Source organism: Moschus berezovskii, chromosome 12, assembly GCF_049115385.1.
Source record: "Moschus berezovskii isolate FMDL1 chromosome 12, NW_MosBer_1.0, whole genome shotgun sequence".
Lineage (NCBI taxonomy): Eukaryota > Metazoa > Chordata > Mammalia > Artiodactyla > Moschidae > Moschus > Moschus berezovskii.
This window is the reverse complement of record NC_142471.1, coordinates 10,382,370-10,401,385: the sequence shown is the minus strand read 5'-3', so window position 1 is coordinate 10,401,385 and position 19,016 is coordinate 10,382,370. Positions and strand designations below refer to the sequence as shown.

The 19,016-nt window shown below is 38.9% G+C and overlaps 1 protein-coding gene across 1 annotated transcript in view; it reads right to left on the bottom strand.

Moving 5' to 3' along the window:
* Positions 1 to 19,016, bottom strand: part of RYR2 (ryanodine receptor 2) — a 537,004-nt gene that overhangs the window by 144,482 nt on the left and 373,506 nt on the right. Inside the window, exons 67-69 of the mRNA XM_088842508.1 lie at positions 18,309 to 18,549; positions 17,176 to 17,263; positions 15,322 to 15,414 (exon numbers count right to left, since the gene is read on the bottom strand). Coding sequence (XP_088698634.1) covers positions 15,322 to 15,414; positions 17,176 to 17,263; positions 18,309 to 18,549 — 422 coding nt within the window. The remainder of the gene's footprint in view (positions 1 to 15,321; positions 15,415 to 17,175; positions 17,264 to 18,308; positions 18,550 to 19,016) is intronic.

Here is a 19,016-nt window from a genome sequence, read left to right as displayed (position 1 = left end):
TTATCCATTCATCTGCCGATGGACATCTAGGTTACCTCCATGTCCTGGCTATTGTAAACAGTGCTGCGATGAACATTGGGGTACACGTGTCTCTTTCAATTCTGGTTTCCTCGATCTGTATGCCCATCAGTGGGATTGCTGGGTCGTATGGCAGTTCTATTTCGTTTTTTAAGGAATCTCCACTCTGTTCTCCATAGTGACTGTACTAGTTTTGCATTCCCATCAACAATGTTAGAGGGTTCCTTTATTCTGCACCCTCTCCAGCATTTATTGTTTCTAGACTTTTTGATAGTAGCCATTCTGACCATCATGAGTGGTACCTCATTGTGGTTTTGATTGGATTTCTCTGATACCAAGTGATGTTGAGCATCTTTTCATGTGTTTGTTAGCCATCTGTATGTCTTCATTGGAGAAATGTCTGTTTAGTTCTTTGGCCCATTTTATTGATTGGGTCATATATTTTTCTGGAATTGAGCTGCATGAGCCACTTCTATATTTTTGAGATTAATTATTTGTCATTTGTTTCATTTGCTATTACTTTCTCCCATTCTGAAGGCTGTATTTTCACCTAGCTTATAGTTTCCTTTGTTATGCAAAAGCTTTTAATTAGGTTCCATTTGTTTATTTTTGCTTTTATCTCCATTACTCTGGGAGGTGGGTCATAGAGGATCCTGTTATGATTTATGTCAGAGAGTGTTTTGTCTATGTTTTCCTCTAGGAGTTTTATAGTTTCTGGTCTTACATCTAGATCTTTAATCTATTTTGAGTTTATTTTTGTGTATGGTGTTAGAAAGTGATCTAGTTTCATTCTTTTACAAATGGTTGACCTGTTTTCCCAGCACCACTTGTTAAAGAGACTGTTTTTTCTCCATTGTATATTCTTGCCTCCTTTGTCAAAGATAAGGTGTCTATAGGTGCATAGACTTATCTCTGGGCTTCCTATTTTGTTCCATTGATCTTTGTTTCTGTCTTTGTGTGAGTACCATACTGTCTTGATGAATGTTGCTTTTCAGTATAACCTGAAGTCAGGCAGGTTGATTCCTCCAGTTCCATTCTTCTTTCTCAAGATTGCTTTGGCTATGCGAGGTTTTTTGTATTTCCATACAAACTGTGAAATTATATGTTCCAGTTCTCTGAAAAATACCATTGGTAGCTTGAGAGGGATTGCACTGAATCCATAGATCGCATTGGGTAGTATACTCATTTTTACTATATTGATTCTTCCAATCCATGAACACGGTATATTTCGCCATCTATTTGTGTCATCTTTGATTTCTTTCATCAGTGTTTTATCAGTTCAGTTCAGTTGTTCAGTCGTGTCCGACTCTTTGCGACCCCATGAATCACAACATGCCAGGCCTCCCTGTCCATCACCAACTCCCGGAGTTCACTCAAACTCACATCCATCGAGTCAGTGATGCCATCCAGCCATCTCATTCTCTGTTGTCCCCTTCTCCTCCCACCCCCAATACTTCCCAGCATCAGAGTCTTTTCCAGTGAGTCAACTCATCGCATGAGGTGGCCAAAGTATTGCAGTTTCAGCTTTAGCATCAGTTCTTCCAATGAACACCCAGAACTGATCTCCTTTAGAATGGACTGGTTGGATCTCCTTGCAGTCCAAGGGACTCTCAAGAGTCTTCTCCAACACCACAGTTCAAAAGCATCAGTTCTTCAGCGGTCAGCTTTCTTCACAGTCCAACTCTCACATCCATACATGACCACTGGAAAAACCATAGCCTTGACCAGACGGACCTTGGTTGGCAAAGTAATGTCTCTGCTTTTTAATATGCTATCTAGGTTGGTCATAACTTTCCTTCCAAGGAATAAGCGTCTTTTAATTTCATGGCTGCAATCAGCATCCGCAGTGATTTTGGAGCCAAAAAAAATAAAGTCTGACACTGTTTCCACTGTTTCCCCATCTATTTCCCATGAAGTGATGGGACCAGATGCCATGATCTTTGCTTTCTGAATGTTGAGCTTCAAGCCAACCTTTTCACTCTCCTCTTTCACTTTCATCAAGAGCCTTTTTAGTTCCTCTTCACTTTCTGCCATAAGGGTGGTGTCATCTGCATATCTGAGGCTATTGATATTTCTCCCAGCAATCTTGATTCCAGCTTGTGCTTCTTCCAGCCCAGCGTTCCTCATGATGTACTCTGCATAGAAGTTAAAGAAGCAGGGTGACAATATACAGCCTTGACATACTCCTTTTCCTATTTGGAACCAGTCTGTTGTTCCATGTCCAGTTCTAATTGTTGCTTCCTGACCTGCATACAGGTTTCTCAAGAGGCAGGTCAGGTGGTCTGGTATTCCCATCTCTTTCAGAATTTTCCACAGTTTATTGTGATCCACACAGTCAAAGGCTTTGGCATAGTCAATGAAGCAGAAATAGATGTTTTTCTAGAACTCTCTTGCTTTCCCCATGATCCAGTGGATGTTGGCAATTTGATCTCTGGTGCCTCTGCCTTTTCTAAAACCTGCTTGAATATCTGGAAATTCACGGTTCACATATAGCTGAAGCCTGGCTTGGAGAATTTTGAGCATGACTTTACTAGCGTGTGAGATGAGAGCAATTGTGCAGTAGTTTGAGCATTCTTTGACATTGCCTTTCTTTGAGATTGGAATGAAGACTGACGTTTTCCAGTCCTGTGGCCACTGCTGAGTTTTCCAAATTTGCTGGCATATTGAGTGCAGCACTTTCACAGCATCATCTTTCAAGATTTGAAATAGCTCAACTGGAATTCTATCACCTCCACTAGCTTTATTCGTAGTGATGCTTTCTAAGGCCCACTTGACTTCACATTCCAAGATGTCTGGCTCTAGGTGAGTGATCACGGCATCGTGATTATCTTGGTCGTGAAGATGTTTTCATAATTTTCTATATATAGGTCTTTTGTTTCTTTTTTTTTAATTAATTAATTTACTTTTTATTGGAGGCAAATTATTTTACAATATTATATTGGTTGGTTTTTCCATACATTGACATGAATTCACCCCGGGTGTACATAAGTTCCCCCCCCGAACCCCCCTCTCACCTCCCTCCTCCCTTTATCCTCCCTCTGGGTCATCACCGCACGTAGATTTATTCTTAAGTATTTTTTTCTTTTCATTGCAATGGTGAACGGAATTGTCCACTTAATTTCTGTTTCTGTTTTCTCATTGTTAGTGTATAGGAAAGCAAGAAATTTCTGTGTGTTAATTTTATATCCTGCAACTTTATTATATTCATTGATTAGCTCTAGTAATTTTCTGGTGGGGTCTTTAGGGTTTTCTATGTAGAGGATCATGTCGTTTGCAAACAGTGAGAGTTTTACTTCTTTTCTAATTTAGATTCCTTTTATTTCTTTTTCTTCTCTGACTGCTGTGACCAAAACTTCCAAAACTATGTTGAATAGTAGTGGTGAGAGTGGGCACCCTTGTCTTGTTCCTGACTTTAGGGGAAATGTTTTCAATTTTTCACCATTGAGGATAATGTTTGCTGTGGGTTTATCATATATGGCTTTTATTATGTTGAGGTATCTTCCTTCTATGCCTGCTTCCTGGAGGGTTATTATCATAAATGGATGTTGAATTTTTTTCAAATGATTTCTCTGCATCTATTGAGATAATCATATGGTTTTTATGTTTCAATTTGTTAATGTGGTGTATCACATTGATTGATTTGTGAATATTGAAGAATCCCTGACCTCTTATGGCCTCTCATATGCCTCTGTTAACACTGGTCTAAACTGACAACATAATGACCAAGCAAAGTGATTCACTAACAGTTTTCAGTTCAAAATACCCCTGTGAAATGTATACTCTTAGTATACCATCTTCCAAAGGAGCAACTCCTCACTCTTCAGGCTTATTGTCTTCCCAGAGAAAAGAAATTCTCATCTTATTTTGAGAGTTTCAATAACATGCTGTTGCTGCTGCTAAGTCACTTCAGTCGTGTCCGACTCTGTGTGACCCCATAGACGGAAGCCCACCAGGCTCCCCCGTCCCTGGGATTCTCCAGGCAAGAACACTGGAGTGGGTTGCCATTTCCTTCTCCAATGTGTGAAAGTGAAAAGTGAAAGTGAAGTCGCTCAGTCGTGTCCGACCCTTAGCGACCCCACGGACTGCAGCCTTCCAGGCTCCTCCATCCATGGGATTTTGACACACAAAATAATAGCCCACAGCAGTCAGACAACTAGGGACACAAAGCTTCAGCTAGCATTAGTTTCAAGTTCACTAATACTGTCAAATACATGGCATTTACAACTCTAAATAAGACTAGAGCATTGGATGATGCTGTTTTATTTTCCCAGTGATCATCAATGAAACAAATCAGATGAAATTTTGGGGCTCAGTGGGGTACCATCTCTCTTCTCCCAAGGCATCTCTCTTCAGTAATCTGTTGAGTTGGTAGAGACTGATTTCCTTGGCTAGAGTGCTATACTATTTGCATCTTTGACCATTCACTAGCATACCTTGTGTGCTATCCCATGTAATATATTCATCTTCTTATTTAGTGGTAATGCAAACGATAAAAGCACATATTTTTCAGTGTTTTGAAAGGTCCTCTGAAGAGTTGGACATGACTGAGCAAATATGCACACATGCCAGTCCCCAACTTGAGTGATAGAGAAAACAAAATTCCCATTTCATGTGTGAGAATTTGGAATTTATCCATGTGGCTCTTTATTAAACATTGCAGCTAATTATTTTGAGGTGTATATATGTACATATATTTACTCTTGATCAATGCATATCATTGACTAATTATATGTACATCATGCTGCTGCTGCTGCTGCTGCTGTTAAGTCGCTTTAGTCGTGTCTGACTCTGTGTAACCCCACAGACAGCAGCCCACCAGGCTTCCCTGTCCCTGGGATTCTCCAGGCAAGAACACTGGAGTGGGTTGCCATTTCCTTCTCCAATGCACGAAAGTGAAAAGTGAAAGTGAAGTTGCTCAGTCGTGTCCGACTCTTTGCAACCCCATGGACTGCAGCCTACCAGGCTCCTTCATCCATGGGATTTTCCAGGCAAGAGTACTGGAGTGGGGTGCCATCGCCTTCTCCGATGTACATCATGACTGATTGGCAATTTTGTGAATGTGTATGTCTATTAAGCATTATTATTCTGATGCTTTGACATCTTGGGCTGCCGGGAGCCAGCGAGGGGAATCCTGCCCGTGGCAAAGGTCAACTGGGGAAGAGGCCTGACGGGCAAAGGCTAATCAGGACTCGAGGAGCCCCCTGGACTTACCTGAGCATCTACCCCAAAGAAAACCGGAATCTGACTGCTTTACTATCTTACGCCTCTTACCAAGTCCTCTAATACTTACGGGGGCTTCCCCCAACCACCTTTCTCTGAAAACATTAATTCAGAACTGTAGTTTAAAAGTTCTCCTCGGCTTAATAGGAGTGTTCCGACCCAAGCCCCTCTGATAGCTTTCTAACTTGCATGACAAGTTTGTCCGGGCTCTTACAACTATGAGTGTGACTGTTTATAGCCTCCCAGCCATGCAAGGACAGAAAGCCTAATATTCTAATATACAGAAATCTGTTGAAAAAGTTAAAATCATTAGAGTAGTACTAAAAAAGATTTCATTGTTGAATCAATGCTTGCTGCAAAGTTTCCTCTATCTATTGTATCCTTGGAAATATATTAATCACATATAGAGAATATAAGTAGTAACCTTTGATTTAATCACATCAGATCTTAAGTTAATAAGTTCCTTTCTTGCAGCTCACTACACCGGTGCCTTATAGGAATGTAACTTTGTTATGCACCTAACTTTAGGAAAGTCACCTTAAAAAAAGGGTCTTTTACTTGCTAACTAACCTATTGTCAGGAGAAGAGGGCCATAAACTGTTAGCAGGCCCCCTGGCCAGAAGATGATGTAAATCACCTAAAACTTTTATCACACAAAAATAAGCCCTGATCCTGATAAGGGTCAAGACTGCTGACCCCACGTGATTTTGGTGTGAATCTATACCTCCCTTTCTCTGTTTCTTATGCGCATAACTTAGGGTATAAAAGCAGCACTGGAAAATAAAGTTTTGGGCCTTGCTCACTGAAGTTTGGTCTCCCCGTGTCGTTCTTTCTCTCTTTCCATCCTTTTCTCTATTCTCCTTTTTCTGGTTGAGATCCTTGGAGCGCTGGGCCCTCTGAGTTTACTTATCTGCCTGGGCTTCTAAGACTCACTCGAGGGGGTGCCCTGGTGGGGTGCCTCCGGCGATTCGAGAGGGCGCCTGTGGCCTACGTAAACAGAGCAAACCCCATGCTGGGGTTTTATTGGTTTCCAGCGTAAACCAAGGAATCATCAGCCCCTGTCTCTCTCTCTCTCTCTAACGCCGACGCCGTTCATCCCGAGGATACCCTGGGTCATATCGGGGCTGGACCCCGATAAGTGGCGCCCGAACCAGGCTTCCGAGGGTAAGTCTCCCCCATTGTCCAGTTTTCGGGACGGCTAGGACCCCACTTAGGGTTTCCGGAACCCCCCTGCATAAGATAGGTAGGGTGAGTAAAAGTGGAAGGGTTTATACTTTCTTTAAGAGACTAAAACTTCAGACATGGGTAACAGTAAGTCAAAATGATGACAACTCTTTATGGGAGTCATTTTACAACTATTAAACAAAAGAGGAATTAAGGTCAAAAAAGCTAATCTTCAATCCTTTTTTACTTTTGTTCAGGAGCAGTGTCCTTGGTTTCTGAAAGAGGGCACTGTTAATTTAGATACCTGGGAAAAGGTGGGAAAACAGCTAAAAATTTACTATACTCAGCAGGGTCCAAAAAAAGTGCCCACCAATACCTTTTATTTATGGAATATAATCAGAGATGCTCTAGATCCTGCCCATGAATCTAAACGACCACCCATTAAAGAAAGTAGTGGAAATAAAGAGACTATACCTAGTTATCAAGACTTAAAGATTATGGTAGCCACCAAGAACACCAATAGTCATTCAGAAAGCGGGGATGAAAAAGAACAGGTTTCACCCTCTGCTCCTCCTCAAGATGAGGAAGATTTAGATGAGATAATAGATCAATACCATTCTGATGAGGATGAATACCTTTTAGCTATTGATACTCCTAAAAGCTTGAAAAAAAAAATCCTCAAATAAACTGTCCTCAAAATCTAAACCTCAGAAAGGCTCTCCCAAACTAGAGACCAAACATGTGGGACATTCTCGTCCCCCTTTGCCTCCCCCCCCTTATAGGGGCAAGAGACCATCGCTGGAAGTTCCCCAGAGAAGAGTTCTCTCTAGCACCGGAGATGAGTTTGATCCGCGCCTTGAGAGGCTTTTACAAGATCTTAGGGCTATTAATGCCACTATGGAAGACATGGGGGCCTTACAGCCGGGGCTCCTCTCCCCAGTAGCTGTTCCAGAGGGATATAATACAATTGTAATTGATTTACAAGACTGCTTTTTCACTATTCCCTTAAACGCCATGGATAAAAAGCGATTTGCTTTTAGCCTGCCGTCAGAAAATTTTAAACAGCCCTATTTGAGGTTTCAATGGAAAGTGTTACCTCAGGGAATGAAAAATAGCCCCACCTTATGTCAAAAATTCGTTAATACCGCTATACAAGATATTAGGGCTAAATATGAGCAGGTATATATGATTCATTATATAGATTATATTTTAATAGCTCATCCAGATAGAGCTCATTTACAAACTGTCCTCCAAGAGTTAACTCAGGCGTTATCAGCTAGAGGCTTAAAAATTGCCCCGAAAAAAAATTCAAACCAACCCACCCATAACTTATTTAGGAAGGATTATACATTCAGAAACAGTGACTCATGCCCCACTACAATTAAGAAAAGATCATCTTGTTACTCTTAATGACTTTCAAAGACTTTTAGGTGATATTAACTGGATTCGGCCTTACTTAAAATTAACCACTACTGAGCTAAAACCTCTCTTTAACATTTTGCGCGGGGATCCCGACCCAGCTTCAAAAAGGCAATTAACTACTGAGGCTCAAAAAGCCTTGCTTACAGTGAAAAACGCCCTATCTAATAGTTATGTAAAACAAATAGATTTAGCAGCCACTTGGCAATTCTTTTGCTTAGCTACCCCCATTGCACCTAGGGGAGTCTTATGGCAAAACGGCCCCTTACAATGGGTCCATCTTCCTGCTCAAGCAAAAAAGATAGTGGCTTCTAATCCGGGGCTGATAGCTACTTTGATATTAAAAGGAAGAAGGCGGAGCATTAAACTATTTGGTAAAGAGCCATCAGAGATTGCAATTCCATATAACAAAGAACAGATTGATGCTCTTTTAATGTTTGATAAAGATTGGCAAATTGCTATAGGAAATTATTTCGGTCAAATTTTACATCATTTACCCTCACATGTTTTGTTAAATTTTATATCTAGACACCCGGTTATCTTCCCTGTTAGGTGCAGACAACTCCCCATTCCAGGCGCTCAGCTAGCCTTTACTGACGGGTCAGCTAATGGCAGAGCCTCTATAGTTACAAAAATCAACATAAGGTTCTGCAAACACAGGAGACTTCAGCTCAAAGAGCTAAACTCACAGCTGTTATAGAAGCCTTTGTCATGTTTGCAAAAGAAGATTTCAACCTTTTTTCTGACTCTCATTATGTAGTCAGATTATTCCCACATATTGAGACTGCAGTTCTGCCTGAAAATAAAACCACAATATTTCATTTACTAACTAAATTACAGCAACAAATTTGGAAGCGAAACCAACCATTTTTTATTGGCCACATTCGAGCTCATTCTGGGCTGCCTGGCCCTTTAAATGCTTTCAATGATTTGGCAGATGCATTGACCAAGATTACAGTGGCCTCTGCTTTTGAAGAGGCCCAAACTTCTCACTCACTGCACCATCAAAATGCTGTGGCTTTAAGATATCATTTTAAGATTCCTCGAGAATCTGCTTGGGAGATTCTTCGTTCTTGTTCACATTGTCCCACTACTACAAATAGTTTGCATATGAGAGTTAACCCTCGCGGTCTCAAACCTAATATACTTTGGCAGACATGGCCCAGAACATATTACGCAGGGAATGTTGGCAAAAATTGATAAATTTGGGGCCGATGAAGACCGAATGCAGTTAAAATTGGGTTTTTAAAAAAAGTACTCGAGGTACTCAGGGGCCAGCTTGCCTGCCAATGGACCAGACCCAGCGGCCGCAACTGGGACACTTTTGTCCCTGGTCTCCTCCTGATGCAGACAACTGGCCAGAGTGCCCCGACCTGTAAGAAACAAGAGACTTTAAAGTCTGTCTGGATTTATGTATGTGTCAGTGTGTGTCTTTTGTTTTTTGTTTCTTGTTTATTTTACAATATTGCTGAAGCTGTGAGCTCTAATTTAATTGGCCTAAAAAATAAATAAATAAGCGCTTACAAATCAGACAATTCTAAGTACAAGAAAAATTAACCTGAGTTTCAGAGTCACGTGAACTGGTAAATATTAAATATTAAATATCTAGTATTAATGTTTGTTTGCTAATCCAATATAGACATGTCTAAGAGTCATTAACATTAAGCATATTTTCATTGTACCTAGGTTTATTATAAGTTAAATATTGTTATATTATTATATCTGTCATAAGTTTGTTGGCAAAAAAGGTACCTCTAAAAAAATAAATAAATAAAAAATAAAAAAGTAAATGAGATATGAGCTTTTAGATAAATTCTATTAAGATTAAAAATGTCTGTCTAAAACAGTTTCTCTAGATTTTGGTAACTTAAATTTCTAAGGTTGTGCTAAATTAAATAACAAAAATTTATTGAATAGCTAGGTCATTTCCAAATAAAATAAGATTCTGAAACATTCACTACTGAATACTAACTTACAAAAAAAAAACTAAAGGTTTTAGACTATTAATAAATAATGTTTGATGCCATCCTGAGATGTTCGCTAAAATTTTTTTAAGTTATCACTGGTATTTATGTTCACCAATCTATAAAATGCTAATATAAAGGTCAATTCTTGGTTGCTCAAGGGAAGTAAGATGGGTGTGTTCAGTAAAGAAGGTATGAAGAATGAAGTTACATTTTATGAAAGAAAAAGGTAGTAGGTCTGACTTAGTTGGCTGTTCCAAGATGGGAGAAAAAATGGGTACAGAAAGTTATAAAAAGGTTTTGTGAAAAGTGGACCCCAAGAAAAGAGTTTTGTGTATAAATAAACGTTTTCTTGAGATTTTAAACTGCATTTGACAATAGATTTAAGTTTTATGGTCTGTTCCATATTTTCCTCTGAAATCCTATATTGTTACTATGGCTGAGTGAATAGCTACTATTTCATAGTGACCTATAATCCCATCTGACTAAATGCTCTAAACCTTTCTGATATTTGTTGACAAAACTTTCTAAATCAATCTGATAAAGCACTTTTGGCTTCTAGCTAACTTTGGGATGCTTCAGAGGGCCCCTGAAACATCCCAAAGCGAGATATTAGAGTAATTGGGTTCAACTTCCATGATTAAATTACATAAAAAGTATTGTCAAGTAAATAATAAATCTCGGCTATATTGTATGGTAGATGTTACTAATACAGATATCCTAAAAACAATTTATACATAAATTCTGATATATTCAGGTAAAATGTTGCCATAATTCTGATTACTATCTTAAAGTGTTATCACAGCACTAACAAAGTTTCTTGTAAAAATTCTTCCTCTTCCAGAAGATTTATGGAAAGGACTTTAGGATAAATATAAGTTTCTGAACTGGGTAAAAAATTAAAAGATTCTAGTGGAAAACCTAATGACTGTAAAAAGGTTATCAAAAGGACCAAATGAACTGGCAAATATGCTTATAACTTTTATGGTTTCTGAAAAATTACTGGTTTGAATCTGTGTTTTCCAGATCTTAGGAAACCTTCCCCTCAAACTAATTATGATTTAACAGTAATTTGGTAAAATGGTATTTATTAAACAAATTAAAGCATTTAACATTTTTATCTGACCCCTTCAGAGACTGGAAACTCTTAGGCTTCCAATAACTTTATCACATAAATTAGAAAGGTTATCTCACTAAAAAATAAGGGAGGAATTCACTTAGATCTGTTAGGCAAAATCTGTGATAAGCCTTTGGGATGACTTTCCTAGCCCTGAAAGGTTTTTATTTTAAAGTTAAGTTTGAGACTCCATAAAAGTTTCAGCAAAGCAAAAAAAAAAAATAAAAAAAAATAAAAAAAAAAAATTCTATGGTTATATATATAATCAGGTCAAGTTTATTGAGAACAGATCTATTTTGTAAACAAGTCTTAATTTGGTTATATTTGATAAAAATGAGAGTAAAAAAAAAAAAAAAAGATGTTTCAATGAATGTTGAATTCAAGTTTGTTAATGGAAGTCTGTATCTACTAAGACTCATCTCCTGAATGGATCTTTGCTGTTATGTGATATTAATATAAAATTTAATTGAATTCTTAAAGAACACCCTAAGTTTGTTTCTGAAGCTTATCTCAGTAGATTACTTCATCTTTGGATGAAGATCAGATGTCTCATGACCTGCAACCAGGACAAAAAAAAAAAAAAAAGACATAATTTAAGGGACTGTCTCCAACCTGGATAGAAAGACTTTTTTCAGAAGAAATTACACTACACCAGGATGAGAAGATGATGACATCAGAGGTAGACAGCTTGCCCAAGATGCTGGACCTGATTCGTATGATCATTTTTCCTGACTTCTTAGACCTCTAATATTAAGTTTTGTAAATTGATAAATTAAGTTTCTAGTTTTGTTAATTAAAGTCTAGTGTTTACTAAGACTCACTGCTGAGACAGTTCGATAAAGGTCAGATGCTCCATAATGTACAACCAGGAGATTAACACCAGGCTATAGTCATTTAACAAATGAAGTCAGGTGACTTGGGGTATACCAAGCTTTATCTAATAAAAGTTCTTGACTGATAATTCTTATTTTACTAATAACTGCTAGCTATGGCTATATTATTTTCTATGTCACTTGTTTCACTGAGCCTGTGATATAATGCTGATATGCAGTTCCATATGAGATCAATAATTGTAATAGTGTGACTCTGGGTATGAGAAAAAGCAACAAGAGGGAATATTTTCCTGGATCAGGAGGCTAGTAAGACAGTGGTCCAGAGTATGACTTCCAATTCTTGCATCTTCTCATACCTAGAAAAACACTGACGTCATTAATAGTGACATCTGCTTTGGTTATAAAAAAAAAAATAAAAATAAAAAAATTTTATTAAAAGTCAAAATAAAGTAGCTATGGTTCAAACATCCTGGGAAATAACTATTTCCCAGATATCCTAAAAAATGATATTATGGGTGTGATTTCAGATTAGACGCTGTAACCTAATGTAGAACTTAATTCTCCTGTAATGCATTTTTGCTTCTGTACTTTGCTTGCCGCTACTGCCCCCATTACTCTAATTTGACCAAAGAATATTTTTGCTTACCCATCTCCCTATGTTTTTCTCTTTACTAACCACTCTGAAAAAATTAATATATGTATGAATTATTCAGGCGGGCCTAATGTAGTGTCTTGTAAACAATGTATGCTCTCATCTTGTCTGACTCCCCAATATAATGTCTGCTCTTTTGTGGTATTACAACGTCCACCCTATCTAATGGTGCCTGTAACTATAACTACTCATTGGTATGATAATTATGGTCTTGCTGTGCTACAACAACTACAAGATTTAATGAAACCACGACGATTTGTGGGCTTGCTTATCCTAGGAATTTCAGCTTTAGTAGCAGCAATCACTTCTGTTACTGCAGCAGCAGTGTCATTGACTCAACAAGTACATACTGCTCAATATGTTGACAATATGTCCAAAAATGTTTCTTTAATGCTAGCTACACAGGAAGTTATAGATAGGAAGCTAGAAATAAGGGTAAATGCTGAGCGACTTTACTTTCACTTTTCACTTTCACACATTGGAGAAGGAAATGGCAACCCACTCCAGTGTTCTTGCCTGGAGAATCCCAGGGAATGGGGAGCCTGGTGGGCTTCCGTCTATGGGATCACACAGAGTCGGACACGACTGAAGTGACTTAGCAGCAGCAGCAGCAGCAGCAGCCCTAGAAGAGGCGATGATGTATATTGGGACTGAATTACAGGCTTTAAAAGTAAAATTGGCATTGTCCTGTCACGCAGACTATCGGTGGATATGTGTTACACCCCTCAGAGTAAACGAAACAGATTATGACTGGGAGAAAATTAAAAACCACATTTTGGGGGTTTGGAACAGTTCCAGCATTAGTTTAGATTTAGGAAAACTTCATAATCAGATAAAGACCTTGGAACACTCCCGACTAGATTTTACTGCTGCAGGAGTAGCAAATGACTTTTTTCATACTTTCTCTAACTTCATTTCTGGAAAAAACATTCTATCTACTGTTTTCAGCTATATTGCTGTGGCTGCTGTAATTTTGCTTCTCATTATAATTCTTCCTTGTGTCGTCAGAACTCTCCGGCAGAGCACTCAGAAGCTCGCAGCTGAACTACATCTGGCTGTTTTAAGAAATAAAAAAGGGGGAGATGCCGGGAGCCAGCGAGGGGAATCCTGCCCGTGGCAAAGGTCAACTGGGGAAGAGGCCTGACGGGCAAAGGCTAATCAGGACTCGAGGAGCCCCCTGGACTTACCTGAGCATCTACCCCAAAGAAAACCGGAATCTGACTGCTTTACTATCTTACGCCTCTTACCAAGTCCTCTAATACTTACGGGGGCTTCCCCCAACCACCTTTCTCTGAAAACATTAATTCAGAACTGTAGTTTAAAAGTTCTCCTCGGCTTAATAGGAGTGTTCCGACCCAAGCCCCTCTGATAGCTTTCTAACTTGCATGACAAGTTTGTCCGGGCTCTTACAACTATGAGTGTGACTGTTTATAGCCTCCCAGCCATGCAAGGACAGAAAGCCTAATATTCTAATATACAGAAATCTGTTGAAAAAGTTAAAATCATTAGAGTAGTACTAAAAAAGATTTCATTGTTGAATCAATGCTTGCTGCAAAGTTTCCTCTATCTATTGTATCCTTGGAAATATATTAATCACATATAGAGAATATAAGTAGTAACCTTTGATTTAATCACATCAGATCTTAAGTTAATAAGTTCCTTTCTTGCAGCTCACTACACCGGTGCCTTATAGGAATGTAACTTTGTTATGCACCTAACTTTAGGAAAGTCACCTTAAAAAAAGGGTCTTTTACTTGCTAACTAACCTATTGTCAGGAGAAGAGGGCCATAAACTGTTAGCAGGCCCCCTGGCCAGAAGATGATGTAAATCACCTAAAACTTTTATCACACAAAAATAAGCCCTGATCCTGATAAGGGTCAAGACTGCTGACCCCACGTGATTTTGGTGTGAATCTATACCTCCCTTTCTCTGTTTCTTATGCGCATAACTTAGGGTATAAAAGCAGCACTGGAAAATAAAGTTTTGGGCCTTGCTCACTGAAGTTTGGTCTCCCCGTGTCGTTCTTTCTCTCTTTCCATCCTTTTCTCTATTCTCCTTTTTCTGGTTGAGATCCTTGGAGCGCTGGGCCCTCTGAGTTTACTTATCTGCCTGGGCTTCTAAGACTCACTCGAGGGGGTGCCCTGGTGGGGTGCCTCCGGCGATTCGAGAGGGCGCCTGCGGCCTACGTAAACAGAGCAAACCCCATGCTGGGGTTTTATTGGTTTCCAGCGTAAACCAAGGAATCATCAGCCCCTGTCTCTCTCTCTCTCTCTAACGCCGACGCCGTTCATCCCGAGGATACCCTGGGTCATATCGGGGCTGGACCCCGATATTGGGCCTTGCTGATTTTTGATTGCTACTCCCAGAGCTAGTCAATTCCTAGAGATAAAAAATTACTTGCCTGTAAGCACATCTTTCACAGACAAACCAGTCAATCCAGAGTCCTTGTCCTCCAATCTGCTCCTTTACCTGAACCTCAGTCCACCTGCCCTCATCACCAAGGACCAGGCACCAGACAACTAGAAACAGTCCCTACACCCCAGAGCCCACTGAAATTATTCAAACTGTCCAATTCTAAACCTTCTTACCCTGCCTTGCCTGGTCCTTCCCACAGAAACCGTAATAAAGGTTCTTGTTCACATTTTACCCTTCCTCCCTCTGCCTCATGACTGACCCTTCTGCTTCCAGGAAACTGTGAATAATACCTTCCTCTGTGATAGTCATTTTCATGTCTATATATCTTACCACACCTGATTACAAGTCTAGGTATCCGTATACCTGTGTGGGTATGTTTTTAGTCAGTAAACAATATTATCAAATCTATCAAATTCCAGGTATAAACCTTCAAAAGATCTAAAAAATATCAACCTAGTCAATGAATGAACATTATATTCAAACATTTTCTAGAACATAAAACAGGTAATAGGTCATACCTTGGACATCTTTGACTTGGTGTCCATAATAAGGAAAGACATATTGTTGATTTCATTCTGCACCACAAAGTTCTGCTCCTCCCTTTTGAAATTCTGAGAAGTTCCAAAGGAAGTTTCAATTAAAATCACAGGATAAGAAGTTCAAATAATTAGAGATTACCCAGGACCCCAAAGTTTCTACCAAGATAAGTAGTAATTTAATATATAAGACATAAAGAAAGGAAACAAATAGTTGTTGAATATCCAGTGAGGATGCTTGGCTGGGAAAAACAATTCTGGGAACTAAGATAGAAATATGAATGCTTTAAAGATGGGAAAACTAAGATTTAGGAAATTTAAGTAACCAAGTCACACAGCTACCAGGGGATAAAATGAATACTCGAACTCCAACTACTTGATGAAAAGCATATGTACTGTTTTTGGAATAAACACAGATTTACTAAGGGCATGCACAACTATAACACGACTTTCTGTCAGATATTTTAACTATTTTTTCATGTACCCTAACATTATTTTATTCACTTTAAATTTAGGAACATAAAAACACCAGCAAAATCAAGTGTTTAAGGAGTGGTAGTAGTTAAAGCAAATATAGAATAAAAGCGGAAACCACAGAGTTTTAAAAGAGAGGCTAACAATATAACAGTATGTCCTTCTTTTTTAAAGAAGCATAACCCGAACAAAACAGCTTCATAGTAAGTATCTACATATATTAATAATTGATAAGTAATAAAAGATTTTATTGAGGACAGAGAATAGACTAAGCCTCAATTTACATCCAGCTCATATTAACATTCTAATTTTACTATTAATCTTATGGATACCTATATAGTTTCACTTTTAGAAATTTGGATTAGAATATATATGGGGAAACAAACAATGAGACTTTATTTTGGGGACTCCAAAATCACTGCAGGTGGTGACTGCAGCCATGAAATTAAAAGACACTTGTTCCTTGGAAAAAACAAACAAACAAACAAACAATGACCAACCTAGACAGCATATTAAAAAGCAGAGACATTACTTTGCTAACAAAGGTCCATCTAGTCCAAGCTATGGTTTTTCCAGTAGTCATGTATGGATGTGAGTTGGACTACAAAAAAAAGCTGAGTGCCAAAGAAATAAGGCATTTGAACTGTGGAGTTAGAGAAGACTCTTGAGAGTCCCTCGGACTACAAGGAGATCCAACCAGTCCATCCTAAAGGAAATCAGTCCTGAATATTCATTGGAAGGACTGATGCTGAAACTGAAACTCCAATATTTTGGCCACCTGATGCAAAGAACTGACTCATTGGAAAAGACCCTGCTGCTGGGAAAAGATTGAAGGCAGGAGGAGAAGGGGACGACAGAGGATGAGATGGTTGGATGCTAACACTGACTCAATGGACATGAGTTTGAGTAAGCTCTGGGAGTCGGTGATGGACAGGGAAGGTTGGTGTGCTGCAGTCCATGGGGTCACAGAGTCGGACACGACCGAGCGACTGAATTGAACTGAACTGAAAAGATTTGTGTTTTAAATATATTCATGAAATTCAAAAGCACATATTCAGATTTTTTCTTATTCTTAAAAGTATCATTGGACATTCATCTAAAAATCTACTGCTTATGATAAATACTCAGGGCAATTAAAAATCTCTGTGACTGAAGATAAATTACAAAACTCAACAGAAGGCTTATAGTGCCTCAAACTCCCCAGGGAAACCTTGTCTCTCTCCTCACCAGTTTAATGATACTTATGAGACAAGCTGGAGAAACTGTGATAGGTATTAACTAAGGGGATTGAAAAACTGATCAAATTTTATAAGTCCTTAACATATATGAAACAGTAAGCATTGTCAATATTTTCCTACTTACATGGGATTTTGACCAGTAGATAAACACCTCAGCAACCATGCGGAAAAGATCTTCTGCTTCTTGGTTAGGCTCTTTCAGCCACTTTGCCCTGGATCATATAATAAAGTGGTGCCTCAGTTACTTCTTAAAGTTAATTAAAAAAAAAAACACCTCCCAAAATTCAAAACCAAGTAAACCGAGGGTAATCGTGCTTGCCCACAGAGCTCATAAATGGTTCAGTGTACAGCTGTAACCTTTAAAATAATTTAAACATTGTAACTGACAAACTGCTAGCTTTCACATATGAGAGGTGGACTGCTCCAGAATGGGATCTCCAACTGTAATTTTTGCTTGGCAAAATTCACTTATCTACAAACATCTTGTAATGTCATCCTCATGCAAAATCTCATTGCTAAGTAGTGAATGAAGCAATTCCACTGGGACATATGAACCCAGGAGAGTTATGACTGAATTAGAGACATTAAATCACTTTTGAACATTCTACCTCAGGGATCCCCAAACCATGGACTATTACCAGTCCATGGCCTGTTAGGAACGAGGCTGCAAAGAAGGAGGTGACCTGCAGGCAAATGAGCAAAGATTCATCTGTATTTACAGCTGTTCCCCATCACTCTCATTATTGCCTGAGCTCTGCCTCCTGTCACAGCATCAGCGGCATTAGACCTCTACTGTAAACTGCACATACAAGAGATCTTATGTTGTGTACTCCTTTTATATTGTTGCTGTTTAGTCACTAGGTTGTGTCTGACTCTTTTGCGACCCCATGGACTGTAGCCCACCAGGCTCCTCTGTCCATGGGATTTCCCAGGCAAGAATACCAGAGTAAATTGCCATTTCCTTTTCTAGGGGATCTTCCCGACTAATGGATCAAATCCATGTCTCCTGAATTAGCAGGCAGATTCTTCACCATGGGAACTATTTGCAGAAAAACAAACTCAAGGCTCCCAGTGATTGTGCATCATGGTGAGTTTCACAGTTATTTCATTATATATCACAAAGCAATAATAATAGAAATAAAGTGCACAATAAATGTAATGTGCTTGAATCATCTGGAAACCATCACCCTCAACCCAAAAAATTATTTCCTACGAAACCAGTCCCTGGTGCCAAAAAGGTTGGGGACCACTGTCTACCTGTTATAGTCCACAAATCTAATCAGGAGTGGATAGAAGGCATAGAGATCTCTGGCCAGTGTGGTGAACTCATCTAGAATGAGAAGTTCGGCTTCAGACATATCTCCCCTGGCCTCAGATTTCAGATGGTCCTCTTCTGATACCACCATCGCTGCCTTTTTCTTGAGCTTCTCCATTAATGGCAAGAAATGAGTTTTCAATAGCTGAGGTTTCACTTTATTGATAATAGGCTGGGAAAACACTGTTTGAAGACAGACATTAATATTCCATTCTGCATAAACATTCATTAAATGAGGATTAGATGGTCATTACAACTGTAGCATGATTAAGCCTCCCTCTCCTCCAGCACATGGCTTTGTTCAGAATTCAGTCCAGGCCTCAGCCCCTTCTCTAGTCCCAAACCTAATTACATAGCTGCTGCTCAAAAATGATTACTGAATTGAATTTGATGTGCTTCCTTGTTTTCAAAAAAGAAATTGGTAGCTAATTGAGAATTAAAAAAAAAAAAAAAGACATTCATTCACTTTGGAAATCAATTACTTTCACACAAAGAAGAAAAGTCCCCAAATGGAAAAAGTCCCCCGGGCCCCTCTTTTTTTTTTTTTTAAAGAAGAGATACACACTGAATAATCCTATGAGACCACATACCTACTACTACATAACCACTATGCCATTACCCTTTAACTGTCTTCATCTTTGTTCCAAAGG